We start from the raw sequence: 26,454 nt of genomic DNA on the forward strand, positions 1-26,454 counted from the left end.
AGGCATAACCACACACTGTCTACATCTTTGGTTAGTTTCCTTTAATGACTTGGCCCTGCCTAGGACTTGCGAAAGCTTTAAAGAAAGTGGAGTGGCAGAGGTTTGAGGCAGTTGTTCAAGGAGGTGAAGACAGTACAGTGAGGGTTACCACCTTCAGCGGGGATGCTGGCCCAGGCCAGTTGGAGTCTGGAGCACCCTGGAACACCTGTCTTGACTTGCCATTGAAAATGGGATTCTCTCCCAGCAAAGTTGTGAAACCTAAAGACAAGAGGGAATACACAAAGGACCAGCTGGATCTGGGCACCAGTGTCCCTCCTGGTTGTCATGCAACAGCTCCATCTGGCAGTGGTATTTGCTAGAGTGGCTGGAGCACCCTAAGTCTAGTGACTTATCTGGGGCCAGGTAGGTAAAGCCTCGCAGAAGCTATATATCTTATAGAGGAACTGGCTGGGGAAGGAAATAGCTATCAAATGCAAACTTAAGGACTCAAGATTTTCAGGGGTGAGGGATGTGGAGCTCAAGGCACCCAGAGCCTCCCAGTGTTGAAATTAACCTGTGGGAAAGGTACACCACTTGGAACAAACATAGGAGCTGCTGATGGATGATAAGGAAGCCAGTTCTGGGTCTTCTGGGAACAAGAAGCAAGGCCACTTACCTAGAGAAAGACACCTCTCAGCAGCACTGCCTCAGGAGTGGAGCCTCAGGGTCTCACAGCTTCTCACTTTCTCTTCCATGTCTGAAAAAAACCACAGGGCCACTCAAAATGGTTCACCTTCAAAAATACATTCCCTTCTCCCAGCAGGTCCCCTTCCACCTCCAAATGTCTCTACTAGGGGAGACCTGGGGGCAGGCAGTACAGTAGTCAAGTAATCTGGTCGGGGCTGGTGGGGTGGTTGTCGCTGGGCTGTAGGGGAATCTATAGGGGACAGGGGAGACCTTGACTTGACTAAATGATTAGCAATGTGGGAAGATTTCACATTGAATCAGTCCTGAGCGCATATCTCATTTTAGCCACTTAGCAGTTGAAAAACAAACCTGCTGCCACCTGTCTCAGGGAACCTATAAGGATATAAGAAGCTGTAAGCTATAATGGAAATCTCCCACTGTGGTTCTGATGGTTGGGCCCAGCCCTGCTTTTTCCCTTGTCCTGTGTGCCACAGTGGTGCCTGCCCAGGGCTTGAGTTTTGGGGGCATAGGCAGGAATAGGCCTCCACTTCAACTTCAGCTCCCCACTCCCTGCATTGCTCAGAGGACACCTGGCTCAGCTATTAGACCCCTGTCCCTGTGCACACTGGGAGGTTGTGGCTCCAGGCTAGATTCAAGAGCATTATCAACTGCTCCTTGGCCTCCAGGCTCACCTGTCAGGATGGCATCTAGCTTTGCTACCACGTGTCGTGCGTTGTCCAAGCTGAAACACATCGGGGGCTTAAACTTGAGGACATTCCTCCCAGGCCCGTCGGTGCTCAACAAAATGTAGTTCTCCTTAAGCCTGTGAAGGTAGGACACATCAGGGCCTGCTGCTTACCTGCCAAGGGCACTTCAGATCTTCCAGACTTTTCTCAGCCTGGTATTGGCAGCCATACTGCTCTCAGAACCAACCATAAGCCAGTTCCCACCAAAATAAAAGCATTGGCCAACCCCTGCCCAGATGCCTGCCCAACTTCATGGCCCAGCATCAAAGACAAACACAGCACCCCCATCTGAGGTGCCCTGAGCCTGCCGCCCCCTCTCCCTGACCCAAGCAGGGGTCTTGCTTCATCCATCCCGAGAGGCCCAGTGTAAGCCAAACAGAATGGCCACGGGGCTACAATGTGGATGTCAAGATTCCCTGCTTTTCCATTTTGATGTATGGTTTATGTCATGCATGGTTTACTTGTTGTTATAGGAAGGGTCCAGCATTCACAAATAGAATAGTGCAGTGAATTCATGTAGCCTGGCTTCAGTAACTCCTGCCAACCCCTTCTCTACCCTGCCCCCAGATTATCTTCTAACTCCAGACTGAGCTATCCAGTTTTCATTTCCAGTTCTTTTTGGAAAAGGACTTGACTCTCTTCACATTATCATTGGTACCTAGTAATCACTTTTAATAGTCCACATTTATACTTTTAACCCAGGAAGGTATTTTGGCCTCTCAGAGAAGGGGTCTGATATGACTGTATGTAAATAATTCTCTGACCCCTGCTCTCATTTTTAAAATTTATTACTTTTATGTAAGTATTGTCAGGAACAGTGTCCTCAGCCTACCTCTGGCTCCCTTATCCCATCCGTCTTCCTGGCACTGACAACAGCCAAGCTAGAAAGACCAGGTTCTGACTTCAAATCCAGCTCTGGCTCCTACGAGCAGGGTGACTGCCAGTGAAACACTGGCACTGGTCTCACTCACTCAACTGGAGATATTACACAGGGCTGGGGGGTGGGGCACAGAGGGGTGGTTGTAAGATGGAGGCAGTCAGGCTTGGCTGAAGAGCTGGCTCCCTCCTTCCCAGAGATCACTCTGAATTCCTGAGTCCTGAGGCTCCCTGAGAGAATTGGTGGGCAAGCTGGTGGATGTGCCCAGCCAGCAGAAAGAAGGCAGGGGCTGGGCGGCCATGCAGGAGGGGTCAGCCTCCAAAACCATGTGGAAAGATTTTACATCAGTACAGTTTGTATGAATTCAAAACAGAAGGATGCACATTTTACAACTTGAATAAGAACACACATCAAACACTAGATGGGTTTTCCAAGGGGGGAGAGTGAAGAATGGAAGAAAAAAGGGAATAACTAAACAAGAAGGGGAAGGGTTCTGGGGCTCAAGTGAACATGCAAACCAGGGCTGGGGGTGAGGGCTTCTGAGTCTTGAGATGCCAAGTCCTCCAGACACTCCCCACCCAGATGAGGAGCAGGAGTCAGTCTATCTGAAAACCTCTAGGAATAAGGAGTCTGGTTCTGCCACAATCCCAGCTGTGGCTCTGGAGAAGCTGCTTCTCTCAGGCAGCCTGGGGCTGTGAAATGCAGGGTTGTGGCTGCCTGGGTCTTAGAGCTCCAGCAGCTTTAGCATTGTCTTGTTTGAAGTGGCTGCTCAAGCTGGGAATGGCCTGCACTCATCTGTGGGCCCAGCATGCCTGGGGGCATGGGTCAAAAAGGAGAGGCAAGGGGGGAGCTCTTTCCCAGTCAGAGTAGTAGACACTACAAAAGCAACTTGCTACAAGAAAAAAATACCTGGACACCACGTAGTCAGCCTCTTCGGTTGCTGGCATTCTTGTGGCCTCATCTTTGATAAGATCCACACCAATGAAGAGCCCAGCACCCCTGGAGCAGAAGGTGACATCTCAGGAGACAAGGCTTGAGGGACCAAGGTCCTTGCTTTCACCCTCTGCCTGGGTCTCAGCCAAGCCCCTGTCAGAAGGCTGACCAGGGCTCACACCTCTTACCTCCCAGGGAGGCTGAGAGTTGTAGGAACCCTCGGAGGGTGGTGAAACAGTTCCAGGAACTAACTGATAGGGAGGAACCCTCTGTGGACAGAGGAAAGTTTGATTCTGGCTTCACCACCCCACCTCCCGCCAGGTGCCATCTTGGGCAACAGCACCTATAGGTGCTTCAGTTCCTTCTCTGTGGAGATAGAAGCTGCCACCATCCCACGTGGGGGTGACAGGGTGAATGAAGGAACCATATCAGGCCCCTGGCAGATAATGACTGCCGCTCTTAGCCTCACCTGATATCCCCAAGAATGGGATGTTTGGCTTTCTGCTGTCCGAGGAGCTCCATCAGGAAGCTGCCCACACAGGCAGCGTGAGCCTGCAGTTGCTCCTTCTCCAAGACATCCAGGACGGCCAGCCCCACAGCACAGGACACTGGGCTGCCCCCAAACTGAGCCAGGGGACAAAGGGCAGTTCAGGTGCCCAGCAGAGCGGGCCATGCCCCAGGGAGCGTGAAGGGCAGCAGAACTGCCACACACATTCCAAAGGCAGATGAGGAGAGGTATGAACCCATAAGAACTCAAGTGTTCTGGGCAGTAGATGGGGTTCTCTTGAGGCCCCCATGGATCATCCTGCCTTTCCAGGTACTAATGGAGATGCATTAGGAGGGATCCAGTAAGAAAGCCAGGGATGCAGTAGGATTGCCAGGAAGATGCAAAAATCAGAAGAGAGGGTGTTCTGAGCATTCCCAAAGAGTTGGTTTTTGTCAAAAGGCTTCCGGGTCCCAACTCGTGGACTGGACCCAGACCAACTTCATTGTACTACCCATCACCTCTTTCAAGGAGAGTCAAAAGCAACATGCCAGAGTCATACCCAGGAAAAGTCACTCTGTGTAGTTTCAGCTCACAGCTTTACTGGCTGAGCTCAAGGCAGATTTTAGGGCACAGACCACAAGCTGGCTGCCTGTGAGCCAAATGGAGCCTGAGAATTCACTTTGTTTGGCTTGTGTGGCATAATTAAAGGTTTTGAATTAGGTACTAATGTCTTAAAAGAAGGGACTTCACATAAAAATATGTTATGTCTGACTTAAACCTAGCCTGTCTGGCTAGGGGGCCTCCTGTAGACCATCTTTTTTTTTTTTAAAGTGTATCTTAAAACCTTTACTGAGGTATAGTAATACATACCCAGGTGGTGCTAGTGGTAAACAACCCACCTGCCAATGCAGGAGACATAAGATCCCTGGCTTAGGAAGATCCCCTGGAGGAAGGCCCGGCAACGCACTCCAGTATTCTTGCCTGGAGAATTCCATGAACAGAAGGGCCTGGTGGGCTATAGTCCGTAGGGTTGCAAAGAGTCGGACATGACTGAAGCAACTTAGCACATACATACAATAAACTGCATATATTTTAAGTGTATATAGTTCAGTGTGACTTGACAAATCTATGCTTAGTTGCTTAGTTGTGTCCGACTCATATGACAAATGTATATACCTGTAGAAACTCCACCACCATGAAGATATAAAACATGCCCACCATTCCCCAAGCTTCCTTGTGCCCCCCTCCTCTACTGGCCCAGGTAACCACTGACCTGCTTTCTCACCACAGTTTTGCCTTTTCTGGAATGTTATATGAATAGACTCACAAAATATGAACACTTTTGTGCTTAGCTTTTTTGCTCAGCGTTTTTAAAAACTTACCCATAATATGTGTATTGGTAGTTTGTTCATTTTATGGCTGTATAGTATTCCATTGTATAGACATACTACAACTTGTTTATCCAAATTCCTATTGATAGACTCTTGGCTTATTTTGATTTCTGTCTATTTATGAGTAAAACTGTTATGAATTTATAATAAAGTCTTTTTGTTAACATATGGTTTCATTTCTCTTCGGTAAATACCTAGGAGTGGAGCTGCTAGACTGCTTGATAAATGTATATTTAACTTTATAAAGAATGTGAAACTGTTTTCCAAAGTGGTTGTGTACCATATTACACTTGTACCATTAGTCTATCAAATCCCAGTAGCTCCACATCCTCAAAAACATTTGGAATTGTGGCATTTTTAATTGCAGCCATTCTAATGGGTATGTAGTGGTATCCTGTAGACCATCTTGGAAATTTGTATGCAGAATCTCATACCTGAGATGATAACAACTTTCCTAGGTGATTCTGCTACGAGGCAGCTTTCTGATAATGTCACAACAAATTATATGTGGAATGGACACAGGGGATGAATTGAAGTTACTAATTGTATATTATTATCAACTGTGAACTCATTACAAGGTGGTATGTTCCACTCATAGTGTCATTGTGGTTTTTTTTTTGATGTGGACAATTTTAAAGTCTTTACTGAATTTGTTACAGTATTGCTTCTGTTTTATGTTTTGGTTTTCTGGCCTAGAAGCATGTGGGATCTTAGCTCCCTGACCAGAGATCAAACCCATGCATTGGAAGGTGAAGTCTTGAAGTACTGGACTGCCAGCAAAGTCTCTATCCACAGCATCTTTGGTTTAGAATTGTGGCTTGGTCAACATGCTGAACTAGCATAACAGATAGGTCTTTTCACCAAGACCACCACAGAGGAACAATAGAAGGAAAATGAAAAAAGCCCTTGGCTTTTTCCTAAATGCCCATGGGCATTTAAAAAGCCATGCAGATGTGTAGGGATATGTTCATACCCCATGCTACATGCATGTTCAGGCTTTTTTCTAAGTGCCCATAGTCCTGGGCATTTAGAAAGCCATGCAGATGTGTAGGGATATGTTCATACTCCATGCTACGTGCATGTTTAGGAAGCCTGGAAAAGCTCTCAGCTCTCACCACCAGCTAACTTGAGGGTTCACAGAAGAAGGAAATAGAGGCTAAGGCAAAGTTGTCAACTGCTTGGCTGAGTGTTGAAGGCATGTGCCAACACACATATAGGGCCCCTTGTCAACTCTTGGTTTCAGGAATGTAACGAGATGTCTGTCTAGTCATTAGATGATCACTAATTTAACCAAGCAGAGACTATAGTGGTCACACATGACAACACAGACTTTACAGAACTAGTTCAGAAAAGGCAATATACAAACAATAACAAACCATGAGGAGGGAAAATGATTTCCTACATTACATTATTTTAAATGTCTAATTTTCAACAGAAAATTGTGAATCATGAAAGCATGGCCCATATATGGGGCAGTGGTAGTGGTGGGGCAGGTAGAATCAATAGAAACCGTTCTAGAGGAAGCTCAATGATGGCCTCATTAGACAAAGACTTAAATCAGATGTTATAAATATGCTTAAACACTAGAGGAAATAATATCTAAAGAACTAAAAAGCTAAGCATGAATATAGTGTCCTGCCAAATTTGGATATCAATAAAGAAACTGAATTTATAAAAAAGAACTCAATAGAAAAGCATAATAACTGAAATGAAAAATTCACTAAGAAGTCAACAGCAGATGTGATCAGGCAGATGAAAGAATCCATAAACTTGAAGATATGTCAGGTCTGAAAATCAGAAAGAAAAAGGAATGACAAAAAAATGAACAGAGCCTCAGAGACCAGTGGGACACAAACATTCCAACATATGCAAAGGAGAATCCCAGAAGGAGAGGAGAAGGAGAAAGAAAGGAGCAAAAAGAATATTTGAAGAAACAATGGTAAAAAACTTCCTAAATTTGACTAAAAAAAAACACACCAAAGCCCAACAACTATTTAAACATCCAAGGAACTCAATGAACTCCAAGCAGAATAAACTATGAAGTTCCATACTTAGACACAACATAACCAAACTACTGAAAGACAAAAACAAAGAGGGTGGGTGAAATGGGTTATAAAATACGTAAATCACAGGGATGTAATGTACAGCATGGTGACTATAGTTAATAATACTGGGGACTTTCCTGGCGGTCCAGTGGTTAAGACTCTGCACTTTCACTGCAAGGGGCACAGGTTTGATCCCTGGTTGGGGAACTAAGATCACACATGCCCGTGGTGTGGCCAAAACAAGCGACTAGGCAAACAAATAAATAATACTGTATACTTGAAAGCTGCTAAGAGAACAGACCTTAAAAGTTCTCATTACAAGGAAAAAACACTTAACTTTTTGGTGAGGGATGTCAAGTAGACTTACTGTGGTTATCATCTTGCAACATACACAAATGTTGAATCATTATACGGTACACCTGAAACTATGACTTGTATGTCAATTACACCTCAAAAAAAAATATTGAAATTATCAAGAGTGAAGCAACTCATCTCGTACAAAAGATCCTCAACAAGATTAATAGCTGATTCCTCACTCTTGTTGTGTTTTAGTCGCAAAGTCATGTCTGACTCTTTTGTGACTCCATGGACTGTAGCCCACCAGGTTCCTCTGTCCATGGGATTTCTCAGGCAAGAATACTGGAGTGGGTTGCCATTTCCTCCTCCAGGGGATCTTCTCAACCCAGGGATCAAACTTGGGTCTCCTGCATTGGCAAGCAGATTCTTTACCACCAAGCTACCAGGGAAGCCCTTTGGAAACCCTGAAGGCCAGAAGACAGTGGGATGACCTATTCAAAGTGATGAAAGAAAAATATTGTCAGTCCAGAATTCTGTATAAAGTAAAAGTATCCAACAAAGATAAAGGAGATGGGAATTCCCTGGTGGTCCCATGGTTAGGAGTCCGCATTTTCACTGCCAAGGGCCTGAGTCCAATCCCTGTAGGGAAACTAACAGCCTACATCCCGCAAGCTGCCATGGTGTGCGGAAAAAATTTCAAAAAAGATAAAGGAGAAACTAAGATAATTCTAGATAAGCAAAAAACTGAAAAAATTTGTCAGCAGCAGATCTACTTTACATGAAATATGAACAGTATTTCTTCAGTGTAAGGACATCAGACAGATTTGTAACTCAAATCCACAAGTAGATTGAAAGTGAGAGAGTGAATGTATGCCATGCAAACAGAAACCAAGCGAGTTGGGGTGGCTATAGTAATATCAGACATAAAAGACTTATAAGATTAAAACTGTTATTAGCAACATAGAAAAACATTTTATAATGATAAAAGAGTTATGTACTTAACAACAGAGCCCCCAAATACATAAAACAAAAACTGAACTGAAAGGAGAAATATAGAATTCAACAAAAACAGTTGGAGTTCAATCTCTCATTTTCAATAATAAACTAGACAGAAGATCAACCAGGAAATAAGCCTGAACAACACTACAAGCCAATTATATCTAACAGATATATACAGAGCACTCCACTTCAAAAAAGCAGCATAAATACTCTTCTCAAGTGCACATGGAGCATTCTCCATGATAGACTATATATATTAGGCCATAAAACAAGTGTTAATATATTTTAAAAGTCTGAAATCCTAGAAAGTATCTTTTCTCACCACAGCAGAATGAAACTAGAAACAAAGAAAGAACACTGAAAAACTAAAAAATATGTAGATATTAACTTAAACAATGGGTCAAAGAAGTCATAAGGAAGATTAGGAAATACTTAGAGATAAAGGAAAAAAGCACAACATACCTCAACTCATGGGATGCAATAAAAGTACTGCTTACAGAAAACTTGGTATCTGTAAATACTTTTGTTAAAAAAACTCAATACTTCCACTTTAAGAAAGTATAAAAGAGAAGAGCAAACTAAATCCAAAGCAAAAAGAAATGAAATCATAAAGACTATACAGTGGAAAGAAACAAATACAGAAAAACAACAGAAAAAAAAAACAAAACCAAAAACTGATTCCTTGAGAAAATCAACAAAATTGACAGACATCAGTTAGACTGAGCAAGATAAAAATGAGTCAAATTATGAAGATCAGGAATGATATATCACTGCCAATCTTATACAAGTAAAAAGGAGTATAGGGAATAATATGAACATATGCCAAATTCAGACTGAAATTGAAGAAAGTGGAGAAAACCACTAGACCATTCAGGTATGACCTAAATCAAATCCCTTATGACTATACAGTGGAAGTGAGAAATAGATTTAAGGGACTAGATCTGATAGACAGAGTGCCTGATGAACTATGGACGGAGGTTCGTGACATTGTACAGGAGACAGGAATCAAGACCATCTCCAAGAAAAAGAAATGCAAAAAAGCAAAATGGCTGTCTGAGGAGGCCTTACAAATAGCTATGAAAAGAAGGGAAGCGAAAAGCAAAGGAGAAAAGGAAAGATACACCCATTTGAATGCAAAGTTCCAAAGAAAAGAAAGGAGAGATAAGAAAGCCTTCCTCAGCGATCAATGCAAAGAAATAGAGGAAAACAATAGAATGGGAAAGACAGAGATCTCTTCAAGAAAATTAGAGATACCAAGGGAACATTTCATGCAAAGATGGGCTCAATAAATGACAGAAATGGTAGGGACCTAACAGAACCAGATGATATTAAGAAGAGGTGGCAAAAATACACAGAAGAACTGTACAAAAAAGATCTTCACGACCGAGATAATCACGATGGTGTGATCACTCACCTAGAGCCAGACATCCTGGGTATGAAGTCAAGTGGGCCTTAGGAAGCATCACTACGAACAAAGCTAGTGGAGGTGATGGAATTCCAGTTGAGCTATTTCAAATCCTGAAAGATGATGCTGTGAAAGTGCTGCACTCAATATGCTAGCAAATTTGGAAAAGTCAGCAGTGGCCACAGGACTGGAAAAAGGTCAGTTTTCATTCCAATCCCAAAGAAAGGCAATGCCAAAGAATGCTCAAACTACCGCACAATTGCACTCATCTCACACACTAGTAAAGTAATGCTCAAAATTCTCCAAGCCAGGCTTCAGCAATATGTGAACTGTGAACTTCCAGATGGTCAAGCTGGTTTTAGAAAAGGCAGAGGAACCAGAGATCAAACTGCCAACATCCACTGGATGTAAACTCCAGGAGTTGGTGATGGACAGGGAGGCCCGGCGTGCTGCGGTTCATGGGGTCACTAAGAGTTGGACATGACTGAGCGACTGAACTGAACTGATGAACATATGTCAACAAGCTAGATAACTTCGATGAAATAGACAAATTCCCAGAAAGATAAAAAGTATTAACACTGCTTTGAGAAGAAATAGAAAATCTGAATAGACCTGAAGCATATAAAAGCAACTAATTAGTAATAAAAAAAATCCCACAAAGCAAAGCCTAGAACCAGATTGTTTCACTGGTGAATTCTACCAAAATGTTTAAAGAATTACCACTAATCTTTCAGAAAGTCTTCCAGAAAACAGAAGAGGCATGAACACTTCCTGCCTCATTTTTTGAAACCACTATTACTCTGATACCAAAACCAGACAAAGATATCCCAAGAAAACTATAGATCAATATCTCTTAAGAACTAGATGTAAAATCCTCCAAAAATATAATAACAAACTGAATCTGGCAACATATAAAAAGGATTATATACCATGATCATGTGGGCTTAATCTCAGGAATGTAAATATTAACCATATTAATAAGATGAAGGACAAAAAAAAAAATCACACGATCATTGCAATAAATGAAGAAAGAGAATTTGACAAAACCCAACAGCTTTTCCAGATTTCCCTGGTGGTCCAGGGGTTAAGAATTTGCCCTCCAAAGCAGGGGGCATGGGTCTGATTCCTGGTTGGGGAACTAAGATCTCACATGCTGCGGGGCAACTAAGTGTGCGTGCCATAACTACTAAGCCTGTATGCTCTGGAGCCTGTACTCTACAACTAGAGAGAAGCCTGCACCCTAGAAAAGCCTGTGGATCACAACTAAGACCCAATATGGCCAAAAAAAAATCAGCCTTTCATTATAAAAGCTCTCAACCAATCAGGAAAAAAAAGGAACTTCTTCAACCTGATAAAAGGCTTCTATGAAAAACTCAGCTGATATTATACCCGATGGTGAAAGACTGAACGTATTTCCCTAAGATTAGAAACAAGACAAGATGTCTACCCTTGCTATTTCTAGTCAACGTTATACTGGAGATTCTAGGGCAATTAGGCAAGAAAAAGAAATTAAAGGCATTCAGAATGGAAAGGTACAAGTAAACTATTTCTATTCACAGATGACATGACTTTGTACAAAGAAAATTCTAAAGAATCTGTAAAAAAAACTATTAGAGCTAATAAATGCATTCAGTAAGGTTGCATGATACAAGATTGATAGCCAAAAATCATCTATATTTCTATATACCATAAATGGAGAATCTTAAAGTAAAATGAAGAAAGCAATTCCATTTATAAAGCCATGAAAAAGAATATAATACGAGTAAATTTAATAAAAGTAGTTCAAGCCTTTTACAGGGAGTTCCCTGCAATCCAGTGGTTAAGACTCCATGCTTCCACTACAGGGTGTGTGGGTTCAATATCTGGTCAGGGAACTAAGGTCCTGCACGCTGTGTAGTGCAGCCCCAAATTTTTTTTCATCATTTTATGAAGAAAATTATGAACATCATTGACAAAAATCAAAGACCTACATAAATGGACAGATATGTTTATAGATTAGAAGACTTAATACTGCTAAGAAGGCAATACTCTCCAAATTGATCTACAGCTTCAATGCAATCTCTTATCAAACTCCAAGCTGCTTTTTTGGTGGAAATTGACAGGCTGATTCTGAAAATTCACAATGAAATGCAAGGGACCCAGAAGAGACAAAACAATCTTCAAAGAGAAGAACAAAGACTGGAGGACTAACAGTTCTTGATTTTAAAACATACTACAAAGTACAGTAGTCTAGACTGTGTGCAACTGGCAAGAGGGTAGATATATAGATCAATAGAACAGAACTGAAAGTTCATAAAGAAACCATTAAATCCATATATTTATGATTGACTGATTCTTGACAAGGGTGCCAAGACCACTTAATGGGGTAAAATATAATAAAGAATAGTCTTTTCAGCAAAAAGGTATTGGGACAACTGGATGCAAAGTCGAGTAACTCCAGCTCATACCATCTGAAAATTAGCTCAAAGTAGATCCAACACCTAAATACAAGAACTAAAACTAGAAAATTCTTACAGGAAAATACAGGTGTAAATCCTCCTGATCTTTGATTAGGCAATGGTTTATTAGCTATGATTCCAAAGTACAAGCAACCAGAGAAAAAATAAACTGGACTTTTAAAAACTTTTGTGCTTCAAAAGACAACTCAAAGGGAGAAAAATTTTATGTTTGATAAGAATCTAGTATTTAGGATACATAAAGAACCCTTAAACTCAGCAAAAAAAAAAAAGACAACCTAATTAAAAAATGTGCAAAGGATATATTCTTTGGAATATATATGTCATATATATTGGAATCTCCTTCATGAATCACATCCTTGTCATGGCAAAGGGGCTTGTGTAACTCAATAAAGCTATGGCCTCATGCCTTGTAAGGCTACCCAAGACAGATGGGTCATAGTGAACATTTCTGACAAAACGTGGTCCACTGGAGGAGGAAATGGCAACCCACTCCAGTATTCTTGCCATGAGAACCTCATGAACAGTATGAAAAGGCAAAAAGATATGACACTGGAAGATGAAGCCCCCAGGCTGGAAGGTGTCCAATATGCTACTAGGGGAGAGCAGAGGGCAATGACTAATTGTTCCAGAAAAAATGAAGCAGCGGGGCCAAAGTGGAAATGACACTCAGTCGTGGATGTTTCTGGTGGTGAAAGTACAGTCTGATGCTATAAGGAATGATACTGCACAGGAACCTGGAATGTTAGGTCCATGAATCAAGGTAAACTGGACATGGTCAAGCAGGAGATGGGAAGAATGAAAGTTGACATCTCAGGAATCAGTGAACTAAAATGGACGAGAATGGGCAAATTTAATTCAGATGACCATTATATCTACTACTATGGGCAAGAATCCCTTAGAAGAAATGGAGTAGCCCTCATAGTCAACCAAAGAGTCTGAAATGCAGTACTTGAGTGTAATCGCAAAAACAAGAGAATGATCCTAGTTTGTTTCCAAGCAAATCATTCAGCATCACAATAATCCAAGTCTGTGCCCAACCACTGATGCCAAAGAAGTTGACCAGTTGACCTACAACACCTTATAGCACTAACACCAAAAAAAGATGTCCTTTTCATCATAAGAGATTGGAATGCTAAAGTAGGAAGTCAAGAGATACCTGGAATAACAGGCAAGTTTGGCCTTGGAGTACAAAATGAAGCTGGGCAAAGGCTAACAGAGTTTTGTCAAAAGAACATGCTAGTCATAGGAAACACCCTTTTTGAACAACCCAAGAGGTGACTCTACACATGGACATCACCAGATGGTCAATACTGAAATCAGACTGATTATGTTCTTTGCAGCCAAAGATGGAGAAGCTCTATACAGTCAGCAAAAACAAGACCTAGAGCTAACTGTAGCTCAGACCCATCAACTCCTTATTGCAAAATTCAGTCTTAAGGCGAAGAATGTAGGGAAAACCACTAGGCCATTCAGGTATGACCTTAAAAAAATCCTTTATGATTATACAGTGGAGGTAATGAATAGATTCAAGCGATTAGATCTGGTAGACAGAGTGCCTGAAGAACTATGGATGGAGGTTTGTAACACTGTACAGGAGGCAGTGACCAAAACCATCCCAAGAAAAAGAAATGCAAGAAGGCAAAGTGGTTGTCTGAGGAGGCTTTACACATAGCTGAGGAAAGAAGAGAAGTGAAAGGCAAGGGAAAAAGGGAAAGATACACCCAACTGAATGCAGAGTTGCAGAGAATAGGAAGGAGAGATAAGAAGGCCTTCTTAAATGAACAATGCAAAGAAACAGAGGAAAACAATAGAATGGGAAAGACTAGAGATCTCTCCAAGAAAACTGGAGACATCAAGGGAACATTCACGCAAGGACAGGCTTGATAAAGGACAGAAACAGTAAGGGATCTAACAGAAGCAGACAAGATTAAGAAGAGGTGGCAAGAATATACAGAAGAACTGTACAAAAAAGGTCTTAATGGCCCAGATAATCATGATGGTGTGGTCACTCACCTAGAGCTGGACATTTTGGAGTGTGAAGTCGAGTGGGCCTTAGGAAGTATTACTATGAGAAAAGCTGGTGGAGGTGACAGAACTCCAGCTGAGCTATTTCAAATCCTAAAAGACAAAGTTGTTCAAGTGCTGCATTCAATATGTCAGCAAATTTGGAAAACTCAGCAGTGGCCACAGGGCTGGAAAAGGTCACTTTTCATTCTAATCCCAAAGAAAGGCAATGCAAAAGAATGTTCAAATTACCAAACAACTGTGCTCATTTCACATGCTAGCAAACTTATGCTCAGAATCCAGAATCCAGGCTAGGCTTCAGCAGTATGTGAACCGAGAACCTCCAGATGCAAAAGCTGGGTTTCAAAGAGGCAGAAGAACCAGAGATCAAACTGCCTCTATTTGTTGGATCATAGAGAAAGCAAGGGAATTCCAGAAAAACATCTACTTCTGCTTCATGGACTACTCCAGAGCCTTTGACTGTGTTCAGTTCAGTTGCTCAGTAGTGTCCAACTCTTTGCGACCCCATGAATCGCAGCACGCCAGGCCTCCCTGTCCATCACCAACTCCCGGAGTTTACCCAAACCCATGTCCATCGAGTCGGTGATGCCATCCAACCATCTCATCCTCTGTCGTTCCCTTCTCCTCTTGCCCCCAATCCTTCCCAGCATCAGGGTCTTTTCCAATGAGTCAACTCTTCGCATGAGGTGGCCAAAGTATTGGAGTTTCAGCTTCAACATCAGTTCTTCCTAGACCACAACAAACTGTGGAAAATTCTTAAAGAAATGGGAATACCAGAGCACCTTACTTGTCTCCTGAGAAACCTGTATACAGGTCAAGAAGCAACAGTTAAAACCAGACACGGAACAACAGACTGGTTCAAAATAGGGAAAGGAGTCCGTCAAGGCTGTATATTGTCACAGCCTGTTTATTTAACATATATGCAGAGTATATCATGAGAAATGCTAGGTTGGATGAATCACAAGCTGGAATCAAGATCACCAAGGGAAATAGCAACCACCTCAGATATGAAGATGCTACCACTCTAATTGGAGAAAGTGAAAAGGAACTAACAACCTCTTGATGAGGGTGAAAAAGGAGAGTGAAAAAGCTGGCTTGAAACTCAGCATTCAAAAACTAAGATCATGGCATGCGGTCCCATCATTTCATGGCAAAGAGAAGGGGAAAAAGTGGAAGCTGTGACAGATTTATTTTCTTGGGCTCCAAAATCACCGCAGACTGTGACCACAGCCATGAAATTAAAAGATGCTTGCTCCTTGGAAGGAAAGCTGTGACAAACCTAGACAGCATATTAAAAAGCAGAGACATCAGTTGGCTGACAAACATCTGTATAATCAAAGCTATGGTTTTTCCAGTAGTCATGTATGGATGTGAGAGTTGGGACCATAAAGAAGGCTGAGTGCTGAAGAACTGATGCTTCTGAATTGTGGGGCTGAAGAAGACTCTTGAGAGTCCTCTGGACAGCAAGGAGATCAAACCAGTCAATCCTAAAGGAAATCAACCCTGAATACTCACTGGAAGGACTGATGCTGAAACTGAAGCTCCAATACTTAAGACATCTCATATGTAGAGTCTACTCATTGGAAAAGACCTGATGCTGGGAAAGATAGTAGGCCAAAGGAAAAGTGGGTGGCAGAGAATCAGAGAATCATCTCCAACTCAATGGAGATGAATTTGAGCAAACTCTGGGAGAGAGTGAAGGACAGAAGAGCCTGGCATGCTGCAGTCCATGCGGTTGCAAAGAGTTGGACACAACTTAGCAACTGAACAAGAACAACATATTGGAATATATATGTCATATACATTGGAGTGAGTGTGTGTGTGTGTGTGTGTGTGTGTGTGTGTGTCTATGGTCAATAAGCACATAAGAAGATTCTCAACACCACTAGCCATCAGGCAAATGCAAATCACAGAAAGATACCACTTCACACTCACTAGTATGGCTATGATAAAAGACAGAAAAGAAATGCTGGAGAGTATATGGAAAAATTGGAACCCTCATACATTGCATGTAAAGTGGTGTAGCTGCTTGGAAAAAGTCTGTCATTCCTTGGAAAGTTAAACTTAGAGGTGCCATGTGACCCAGCAATTTCATTCATAGGTATATGCTCAAAAGAACTGAAAATGTATGTCCATACCAAAACATCCACACTGAATGGTCAACTGCAGTATTACTCATAACAACCAAGGAAGGGAAATAGCTAAAACGTTAACTGAAGAACAGACAAACGAAACATGATATGCTCATACAATGAAATATTATTCATTCAAAAAAAAGAATGAAAGACTGATTCATGCTATGACAATGGATGAATCTTGAAAATATTGTGCTATGTGGCAGAAGTCAGACAGAAAAAGTCATCTATTATGTGATTCCACTTATGTGAAATGTCAAGAACAGGCAAATCTACAGAGACAGAAAGAAGGTTAGTGATTGCCAGGACTTGTAGAGAGAAGGCAATGGGGAGTGACTGCTAATGGGTATGGGGATGCTTCGGGGAGGGATTGAAAATGTATAATAACGAAAACTAAGACAGTGGTAATGCCTGTACAATGGGCTTCCCTGGCAGCTCCACTGGTACAGAATCTGTCTGCAATGCAGGAGACCCCGGTTTGATTCCTGGGTCGGGAAGATCCCTGGAGAAGGGAATGGCTACCCACTTCAGTATCCTTGCCTGGAGAATTCCATGGACAGAGGAGCCTGGTGGGCTACAGTCCATGGGGTTGCAGAGTCAGACATCAGTGACTTAACACTTTCACTACTTTTATACAAGTACTGAATCATTATGTTGTACACCTGAAACAAATGTCAATTATACCTCAGTCAAGAAAAAGATTCAATTCCCAATGAACATACAAAAACAAAAATACACGTACACTGGGAATTCCCTGGCAGTCCAGTGGTTAGGGCTCTGTGCTTTCACTGATAAAGGCACAGGTTCAATCCTTGGTAGAGGAACTAAGATCCCTCAAGCCAAGTGGCATGACACCCCCCCCACACTAAAAATACACACACACACTTAATACCTTCATAATATCTGAAGTAAAAATTAATAGTATCATGAGAAAAAGATCATTTTTCATCAGAGTGTGATATTTAAAGACAGTCCTTAATTATTAATTGATTAAGTAGAAAAAAAAAAATCCAGCAAGAATACAGAAGATTCAAACAACATAATTAACAAGTGTGACCCAAGAGACATTCAGAGAGCCTGGCAAACAACATTTAGAGAACCCACAATTTCCCAAGGACATGTAGAACAATCAAATACCAGATCACCTCACCATATTTTACAGAAAAAGTATCAAAAGAAAAAGTGGCAATAAGTCAGAAGTTAATAAAAAGATTTGAAAAAAACTAGAATTTAATGATAATGTAGTGGTTCTCACACTTTTGGTCTTAGAATCTTTTATACTCCCCTAAATTTGTAAGCAAGCTGAAGAGGTTTTGTTTATATGGGTTATATCTATTAATATTGATGAAAAAATAATTATATTTACAAAAAAATTAGTGAGTAGTAGTGAGTTTGTTTGCACAGAAGCTACCATGGTGCTTCCTGGTCTGGAGGTTTTACTCACCGTGTTGAAGTACTCGACGCCGGTGGCTTCAAATGCCCTTGCCACAGCTCGTGTTGTGGCCACGCAGGCTACAGGGTGGCCATTGCCTATGGACTTGCCCATGGTGACAATGTCGGGGACGAAGTCTTCCCCCTGCAGCTGGAAGGCCCAGAAGTGCTTGCCTACTCGGCCAAAGCCCACTTGAATCTCGTCTGCAACAAAGACCCCTCCGGCCCTGCGGATGTGCCTGTGGCAGAGGACACATGGCTGATGGGAGACTGTGGTGAGAGGGAGCAAACCAGGAGCTGAGATGTCCTGGGAGTCTGAATCCTGGTGTTGCCAAAAGTAAGGTGGGGACCTGAGGCAGATATCTGGCCTTTTTGGAGCCACTGTTTCTTCAGGGACTTTGACAACTCTGGCAAATAGGCCAGGCTGAGGTTGGAATTTGGAAGCAAGGCTGGGAGACCCCACCCTCAGGCAGCCTCTCCCACCTACTCACCCTGCCACTTCTGGGAAGTAGCCAGCAGGGGGAATGATCTGCCCTCCCACGCTGGGCAGAGATTCAGCAAAGAACGCTGCAATCTGTGGAGGAGAAGGGAATGGCACTGTGGTGGGGCTGAGTGGCAAGCTGGTGCATCCTGCTGATGCTGGCTCAGTGCTGGTTCCAAACACGAGTTACTATTATCACCATGCCTCCACTTTGGGCTCCACATCATATCTGAGTATCTGCAATGTAGTTTTTTCAGGCCTCAAATCAATTCTTACCGCCTGGAGGTCTCCAGACCCCCTGTACTTAGTGTGTTCCAGATGAAATGCACAGACTTCTCACCCATAAGCCTGTTCCTTCCCTCCCCCCATACAGTGAATCCCATTCCTCCTAACTAGGAGAGAAATCTGGCCCCATCCTTGATCCAGCCTCCTTCTTCACCCATCAGCTGGCACAGCTTCTGAGTCTTATCCCCGTAACATCTTTGTATCCTCCTTTCCCTTCCTGGGCAGATCTGCTAGTTTCTGCCTTGCCCTCCTGCAGCTGCTTTCTAACTGGACAACTCTTCCAGTCCATCCTTCACTGGCCACCAGGGTAATGCCTCAACCCAGAAACTGAGCTCATCATTGTCCTATATAAAACCCATCACCAACCCTTTTGCTTACAGCAATGACTTCCAAACTCTGCTCTGCCTTACAGACGCTTCAGAGGCTACTGCTGGGATAAAGGACGGACCAGTGGGGTGGGAAACTGGTCACCCACCCATGCTAACCTTCAGAGCAATTTCTTTTTTGATTTAATAGAAGTAAGTGCAGAGCATATGAAATGCGTAAGTCAAGCTTCCCAGCTCTGATTCTGCCAACCTTTTTGGCCTGTCTTTTCTGTATATCCTGTGTTCAGTTGCCACTCCTTCAGCAAAGTCTTCTAGAGAGCCTTCACGCCAATTGCTGGCTGCCTCCCTTCTACTGTTGCTGTGGCTGCTGCTCTTCCAGGGTAAGACAAGCTCTCGTCTCCCTACTGCTCAGGCCACCAGGGCTTTTGCAGGGCACCATGTCAGACTGACACCATTCAAGTGCATCCCCTGGTCCCATTACCTTCTCTCTTAAAACTCTGTAAAGGTCCCCCATAGCCTTTAGCCCCTCAACTAGAAGGGCACTTGCAGTCCTCTGACCTACGGTCCCACAGCCTGACCCCACAGTCACATGGTTCCTACACAGGCCACTGGTCTGTTGAAGATGCCTTATTTGTCTACCTCCTACCCTGCCTTGAGTGGCTAACGCCTACTCACCTTCTATTACTAAAATTAGTCAGTACCCGCTTCTCCCCCGACAGGCCCACCTTCACACCCACACCAGTCCAGCCTGGACCCCTGGACTCTAGTAATGTCCAAGATATATCTCTACCTAAACTCTCAATTGAACAATAACCCCCTACTAGATTTCCAAACAGCAGGCCCTGGTTCCAATTTCTCTCAGGGTTCTCAAGATCCAGTCCAGGGCGAGCAACATTTGCTGCTTGCTGGACCAGACCTGCATGGATGTGGTTACCTTCCTGCCCTTCTCCTGTGCGCTGCTGACCACACGTTTCACCTCATTGGCGTAGGCCACAGCTGGATTGGGGTGGTCTTCCCGGTAGGGGCCCCGGTAGGTATCTGGGAGAGGTGCCTGTGGGGAGTGACAGCGCCACGTCATCCAGGCTGGGGTGCAAGCGCCGACCTGTTGCCCACTTGAGCAGCGCATACCACGTGAACCCACTCCTTCTGGCCATCCAGGTCCCGGAACTTGTAGGGGCTGATGTCGATCAGGGAGCTCAGATGACCGTGATAAGCACTGGGGAGGAGAAAGGAGAGAGGACTTAGGCTCGTACTTCCTGGCCTGGCCTTGACCATGGTCCATCCATCTCAGGAAACAGTTAGGTAAGACCAAGCTTTCTGACACAGCCCCCAAGTCCTGGGGCCAGGAATGAGCACAGGTCTTGGAGTCAGCAAGCCTTCCTGCAAGGCCACTCATTAGCTATGTAATGGTGGCTAACTGTTAAAATCTTTGGGTTCAGTTCTCTCCTCTGTAAAGCTGGGGTGGGGTGCTATTTCTCTCTTGTGGTTGTGATTTTAAATGTGATAATGCTCTAACCTTGGGCCTGGGTCTTGCACATATACTGGGAGTTACAGTTTTAATACCTAAAATGTGGGACCAACTCTCACCACCTTATAAAGCATTCTCTGCTCCCCAGAAGCTGCCATTATGGAAGAGATGCTGGGGAAAGAGACACTGGGTATCCGTATGGGGAGTGTCTTTGTGGCCAGGTCCTCATGATCCTTTCTAGGCCCAGGCCTCTCATCTTTCCTACCCCAGGCACCTAAAGTCAGAGTCTCACTGATTCCCAATAAGTGGCAGGCCCATGCTTCTGGAAATGGCACTTACTGATCTAATACCACCACATCCCAGTGTCCTGTGTACTGGCGTGCCAGCCTCAGGGCCAGGTCGTTGGCTTCTGACCTATGACAGAAAAGGTGGATACTTCTTGTACAGCTGTCCAGGGCTTTCCCTCCTGGATAACTGCTTCCTACAGAGAAACCTGGGGGGAAAGGAGGAACCCTTCTAGCAGCAAGAAGATTCTTAGGACACCATTCGTTAGTCATTCACTTATTCACTCAATAAATACATATCAAATGCCTTCAATGTGCTAGGAGCTGGGGGTGAAAATATTAAGTAAAACAGGCAGGCCCTGGCCTTCTTGGAACTTATGCTCTAGTATGTGTCACGAAAGCCCAAAAACGAAGACAGAACGATCATTTGGTAAGTGCTACAATGGACACAAGGCATCAAGAACTAGAAGGGGCTCTACCTTTGATAAGGGGTGTTAAGGGCTTGAATCATGTCCCCCAAAATTCACGTGTTGAAGCCCTAACTCCTAATATCTCAGAATGTGATCGTATTTGGAGACAGGGCCTTTCAAGAGGCGATTAACTTAATATGAGGCCGTCTGTGTGGCCTTAAACCAATATGACTGGTGTCTTTATAAGAAGACATTTGGACACACAGAGAGACATCAAGGATTGTGCATGACTGGACAAAGGCCATGTGAAGACAGTGAGAAGGTTGCCACCTGCAATCAAGGAGAGAGGCCTCAAAGAAACCAAACCTGCCAGCACCTTGATCTTGGATTATGACTTCCGGAACTACGAGACAATACATTTCTGTTTAAGCCACCTTGTCTGCAGTGTTTTACTATGGCAGCCAGAGCTGACTAAGGCCATACCTGTAGAGTCTTGAGGGTAAAGTTCCTATGCAGAGTGAGCAGCACACAAAGACCTTGTGAAGGAAAAGAGCTCAGGAAACCACAAGATGACAAAGAAGGCCAGGAAAAACCTGAGAGAGGAAGTGGGGAAGACAGGTAGGGCTGCAGAAGGAGCCTGGATTTTCTTCTCAGTGCCAGATGAAGCCACTGTAAAGTTTTAATCAGAGAAGAGACATGATTCAGCTCCCATATGAGGAGGAAGCCTCTCTGTGTATCTAATGGAGTAGAAAGCAATTAAGGTGCAAGTGAGGAGAACCAGAAGGAGGACATGAAGGTGAGAGCAGGTGGTGGCCATGTAGATGGAGAGAGATGGATGGAGTTAGGAGACAACGTGGAGACAGATGTGATAGGCTTAATGCAGGACTGGAAGGAGGGCGCGTTTCTAACTTGAGCAGAGGTGCACATGCCACTGTCATTTGCCAGGCGAGATAGGGTGGTGGTGGTAGTGGTGGTGAGGGACAGCGGTCTTCTTGGGAAGGTCTAGGGCACCTGCCTGAGAATGTCAGGGAGAGCCAATGCCATGGTCCCATGCCAGGTGTTAGTGAAGTCGATCAACTCTTGTGTCTTTTGGACAGGTGATGTTAGACATGTTCCAAAGTCAAGTGGGTGGTTAGAACCTTGAGGCAGAAACACATGGGGAACATCTGGGTCTAAGATACAAATGTGGGAGTCAGCAGCATGTGGACAACATATAGTACACGGGAATGGATGAGATCAGGAAGGGAGAGGGGCTCAGAGAAGACCAGCCCTGAGGAATGGAAGGGAAGGAATTAGCAAAGGAGACAGAGGAATGGCCAGAAGCTGGCAGAAAACCAGAAGCGTGAAATGCTCTGGAAGCAAGACCAGAAAGCATTTCCAGAGAGGGGTAACTATCAATATTACTGAGAGACACAGGAAGACAAGGGCAGCAAAGAGACCAGGTCTCACCACTCCTATGCCTCATTATTCTCTGTACTCTTCTCTCCAGGGCACATTGGGTTGGTTCTGTGTACATGCCATCACCTGCCATTTCGGCCGCTACCGCTACTCCCAGCGTAGCATCTCCTGTCACCCAGTCACTAAACTGGTGCCTAACGGTGTCCATTCTTGCTCTCCTCCAGCCCTGGTGACATCACTTACCTGATTAAAGCCTTCTGATGGCTTCCCAGTGCTCTTAGGATAAACAAGTACCTTATGTGACTAAAGAAGCCCTGAGTGATGGGCCCTGCCTCCCTCCCCAGTGTCTTCTCCCAGCCTCTGCCCTCCCTCAATGGCTGCCTTTCAGTTCAACTGTCCTGGGGTGCAAATACTCATCCTGCCACAGGGCCTTTGCACAGGCTGTTCTGTGTGGTGACCAACCCTGACAAGAATACTGCAAATGGAGCTGGCAGCAACCTTTCTTCCTCCTCATCCAGCTAGCCCCTAGTCAGCACTTAGCCTAACATCACTTCTTCAGGGACGTCTTCCCCAACCCTCTGAGAGGAGGCCAGGCCCCCCCACTGCTTCTCTGCCCCACTATTCTCTGTACTTTTCCTCTAGACCAAGACTCCTCTTTGTTATTTTGTATTTCTTTGAAGAATCTTGGATGTTTCTGTTCCTTATGGAGCTGGGATTTTGGCTGTAGCTCCCAGCACCATGCCCCTATATTCTTAAAGCAGACATAAAGGAACATATTACATTGGTAAGCCCCAACAACAACCCTAGAAGGGAGGTAAGGGAACCCCTTACAAAGAGAACAGGAAACTGGATCTGACAGAGAAGCAGCAGGGCCTTCAGCTGGGAAGCGTGAGTGCCCAGCACACTGAGGGCTGCCTCTCCCCAAACTCAGTCGGTTACACTATACTTTGCCCACGTGAGCAAATCGCTGCTTCATCCTTTTGCTGGGGGCTGGCCATACCATAGTGCACTTACCCAGAATTCAGGAAATAAAACACACAGAGCTTCTCTGGCAGGGTCTCTGACAGCCTCTGTGCGTAATCCACAATGTTGTCGTGCAGGTATCGGCTGTTGGTGTTGAGCACCTGGTTCTGTTCGTGTGCTGCTTGGACCACGAGAGGGTGGCAGTGCCCAACTGCAAGAGGGCCACCTCTATCATACGGCTGGCTCCGCTCAGCCAATCCTTCCAGGCCTCCCCCAGCCCCAATCTGTAAACCCAACTAGAGGAGATGCAGTTGTGGAGGGAGAGGTACAGAGGAAGGAGGGGAGTCTGAGGACAGAGATGCCAGTCTGGAAAGGAAGCCCTAGAAAGGAGTCCCTGAGATTCTGGCAGAAGGCAAAGTTCTCTGGCAGAAAGCTGATCTAGAAAACCCATGTTCTTAAGGAAGCTTCTTGAGGCCTTCCTCTGGACAAAGATGGGGGAGGGGTGGGATTACGGGCATGAAGATGGCATTGGGGTGTCTGCTTGACTTTACCAGTTAGGGAGGCTGGAGGTAATGACTGCCAACAGCCAAGGATTATAACCAGAGAATGAAGATGACTGGTGGCTCATCAAGTGTCAGGCACACTCAAAGCAAGTTACATGAATTAACTCAATCCCTCCAAATGTCTGCAGGTGTGTGCCTAGTATCATCATGTCCATTCTGCAAATAAGCAAACCGAACAGAGACTGAAGCTTGCCCAAGACCACAAAGGGAGTAAGTGGAGGACAGGGATATGAACCCAAGAAGCCTGAAACTGAAGCCCCTGCTTTCAGCTCTACTAACTTCCAATTTCCCTACTGGGTCACTGGACTCCTTTTCCTTCCACCGGCTCTGGTGGCCTCATCCGGTTAACTGAATTCCTACTTAAGTTTCCTCATCCAAGACCTGAGATGGTTACCAGGGCTAAAGCCTTGCTGTGACTGCCAGGGCCTGGCTAGGGTCCTCTTGGGTTGCTGATCATGGCTAGATTGACTGCTGTTCTCTGAGCTCACCATCAGTTCCAAGTGGAACTGAACTGGTAGACTTAGGTCTTTGACTCCTGCTGGTTTAGCACAGCTTTAGTGGTGTTAAGTCACTCAGTCATGTCTGACTCTTTGTGACCCCATGGACTGTGGCCCACCAGGCTCCTCCGTCCATGGGATTTCCCAGGCAAGGATACTGGAGTAGGTTGCTATTTCCTCTTTCAGGGGATCCTCCTGTCCCAGGGATTGAACCCGAGTCTCCCGCACTGCAAACAGACTTTTTACTATCTGAGCCACCAGGGAAGCATTTTAGCACAGCTAGTGTTTGGATGTTTCCACAGTTTCCATAGAAAGACTGGGCCTCCTCTCCACATAGATGCTGGCTAAGTTGAACCTGAGTTCCCTGCACCTCTCTGCAAACTGAAGATTACCCCTGAACTAGGTTCAGTCTTGGCATCCTCTCCTGCCCCATCCTGAAGTATGATACTGACCGTGAGCCACATTGTTGATGCAATCGATGTATTCTGCCCCCTGTTCATCATACATGTACTGCCCTTGGCCCCGGACAATCTTAATAGGATCCTCAGGAAAAAAGAGTCTGCAGGAATTGCTGTAGGGACAGGCAACAAATGGACAGCCATGTCTGAAGATCTGAAGGAAGAAATCCACCCATCACAGGCCTCCCCCAACATCTTCCCAGTTTCTGGAAAGGACAAAAGCTTGAAGGGCAAGGTGTTGTGTCCTTGCCTCCAATTCCCCCACTCCACAGGTGGCTGGAAAGGTGAAGGACGGGTTAAGAAGCTGCTAAAACTTAAATTGTTTAAGTCATCTGAAGACTATGTGGCTTCATACATATCTGAGTGTGCCCAGAGTCCCTTGTGTCCTGGAAAAAGGTGGCTGCTTCAGACCCACCGGCTCCCCAGGGCAGTGTCTCTTTGCTGGGAGTGTGAAGAGGGCTGGCTCTCGGCCCTAATGGTCCTTGCTTGCCAAGCCTTCTGCCCTGCTGGGGGCCAGGCCCAAGCTCTAGCCCAGGGCTGCCTCATGCTCCACGTCCCAAGAGCCCCTCAGACACAGGTCAAGGGTAGACTTTCTCTAAGGCTGCCTGTGAGCCGACTCCCCCACCCCCACCTTTCGTCTGGACTTTCAATCCCTTCCCGGTTCACTGTCGGGCCGGCCGCAGGCAGAGAGCGGGCCACCACTGGGCGAGGTCTTCCCAGGCGCCCAGCTGCCGCTGCGGGGGTGGATAAGACGCTGCGGGGGAGGCGCAGGAAACGACCGCCTGCCACAGGCTGGACGCCGCAGGGTCTCAGGGGCCGTAAGCTCCGGAGCCGGACGAGGCCGGGCGGAGCTGAGGCCTGCAGGCTCCGCGCCGGACGTGCGTACGTCGTACGCGCCGCCCCCACGCCGCTGTCTCCGTACCTGAGCAGCCGCCGCCTCAAGGCCAGAGTCGCGGCCTTCCCACGCTGATCCGCCGCCATAGCGCTCGCGGGCAGTCGTTCGGAGACGCTGGGCGGAGCGTCCGGGCTCCGCCCAAAGCCATGCCCCAGCAGCGGGCCCCGCCCATCGCAAAGCGCGACTCAGGGCTCCCGTTTGCCCCGCGGCCCCGCCCCCAGGTGGTCTATTAGAAGTTTGTTCCTTAATTAATTTGGCTAGAGTCTGGTGGGCTCCTCACCCCAGCGAAGTTCCATAGACAGTGCCGAGCGGAAGCTGGGTTTGTGCTTGCCTTGCCTAGTGCTGCCCCAGCTCAGGTTTCCGGACAAATCACCAAATCACTGACCTCGCTCTCCCGACCGCTGTGGTTTCCTTCCTCGGGAAGTGTACCCTGGTGATCCCGCCGAAGCTCCTGCACCCGAGGGGGCTCTGAGATTGGGGAGGCCTCACCTGGCGCCTCAGGCTCAGTCCCTGAGTTGCCTCCCCCCCCC

At 45.3% G+C, this 26,454-nt stretch overlaps 1 protein-coding gene and 1 long non-coding RNA gene across 10 annotated transcripts; both read right to left on the minus strand.

The window, feature by feature from the left end:
• Positions 1-26: 26 nt before the first annotated feature.
• Positions 27-26,454, minus strand: PHYKPL (5-phosphohydroxy-L-lysine phospho-lyase). Of its 9 annotated transcripts, XM_081502072.1 has the most exons (14): positions 26,310-26,454; positions 25,024-25,142; positions 24,063-24,230; positions 23,563-23,722; positions 20,796-20,870; positions 20,117-20,204; positions 19,923-20,039; positions 18,388-18,470; positions 17,910-18,135; positions 3,692-3,846; positions 3,199-3,288; positions 1,359-1,489; positions 656-736; positions 27-258 (listed from the first exon to the last, which is right to left on the minus strand). In XM_081502072.1, the coding sequence occupies exons 9-13, from the start codon at positions 18,009-18,011 to the stop codon at positions 687-689; spliced, it is 528 nt and encodes a 175-aa protein (XP_081358198.1). In that variant the 5' UTR covers positions 18,012-18,135; positions 18,388-18,470; positions 19,923-20,039; positions 20,117-20,204; positions 20,796-20,870; positions 23,563-23,722; positions 24,063-24,230; positions 25,024-25,142; positions 26,310-26,454; the 3' UTR covers positions 27-258; positions 656-686. The 9 variants fall into 9 exon arrangements, with proteins under 9 accessions (XP_081358198.1, XP_081358196.1, XP_081358190.1 ...); XM_081502070.1 differs by lacking the exon at positions 24,063-24,230; XM_081502064.1 differs by having other exon boundaries at positions 19,923-20,204.
• On the minus strand, positions 4,525-13,234 carry LOC145510561 (uncharacterized). The gene is made up of 2 exons (XR_014057109.1): positions 12,856-13,234; positions 4,525-7,784 (listed from the first exon to the last, which is right to left on the minus strand). It is a non-coding gene; the product is annotated as an uncharacterized LOC145510561 (long non-coding RNA).

The sequence above is a fragment of the Giraffa tippelskirchi genome, chromosome 6 (genome assembly GCF_054371585.1).
Source record: "Giraffa tippelskirchi isolate mGirTip1 chromosome 6, T2T-mGirTip1v1.2.pri, whole genome shotgun sequence".
Lineage (NCBI taxonomy): Eukaryota > Metazoa > Chordata > Mammalia > Artiodactyla > Giraffidae > Giraffa > Giraffa tippelskirchi.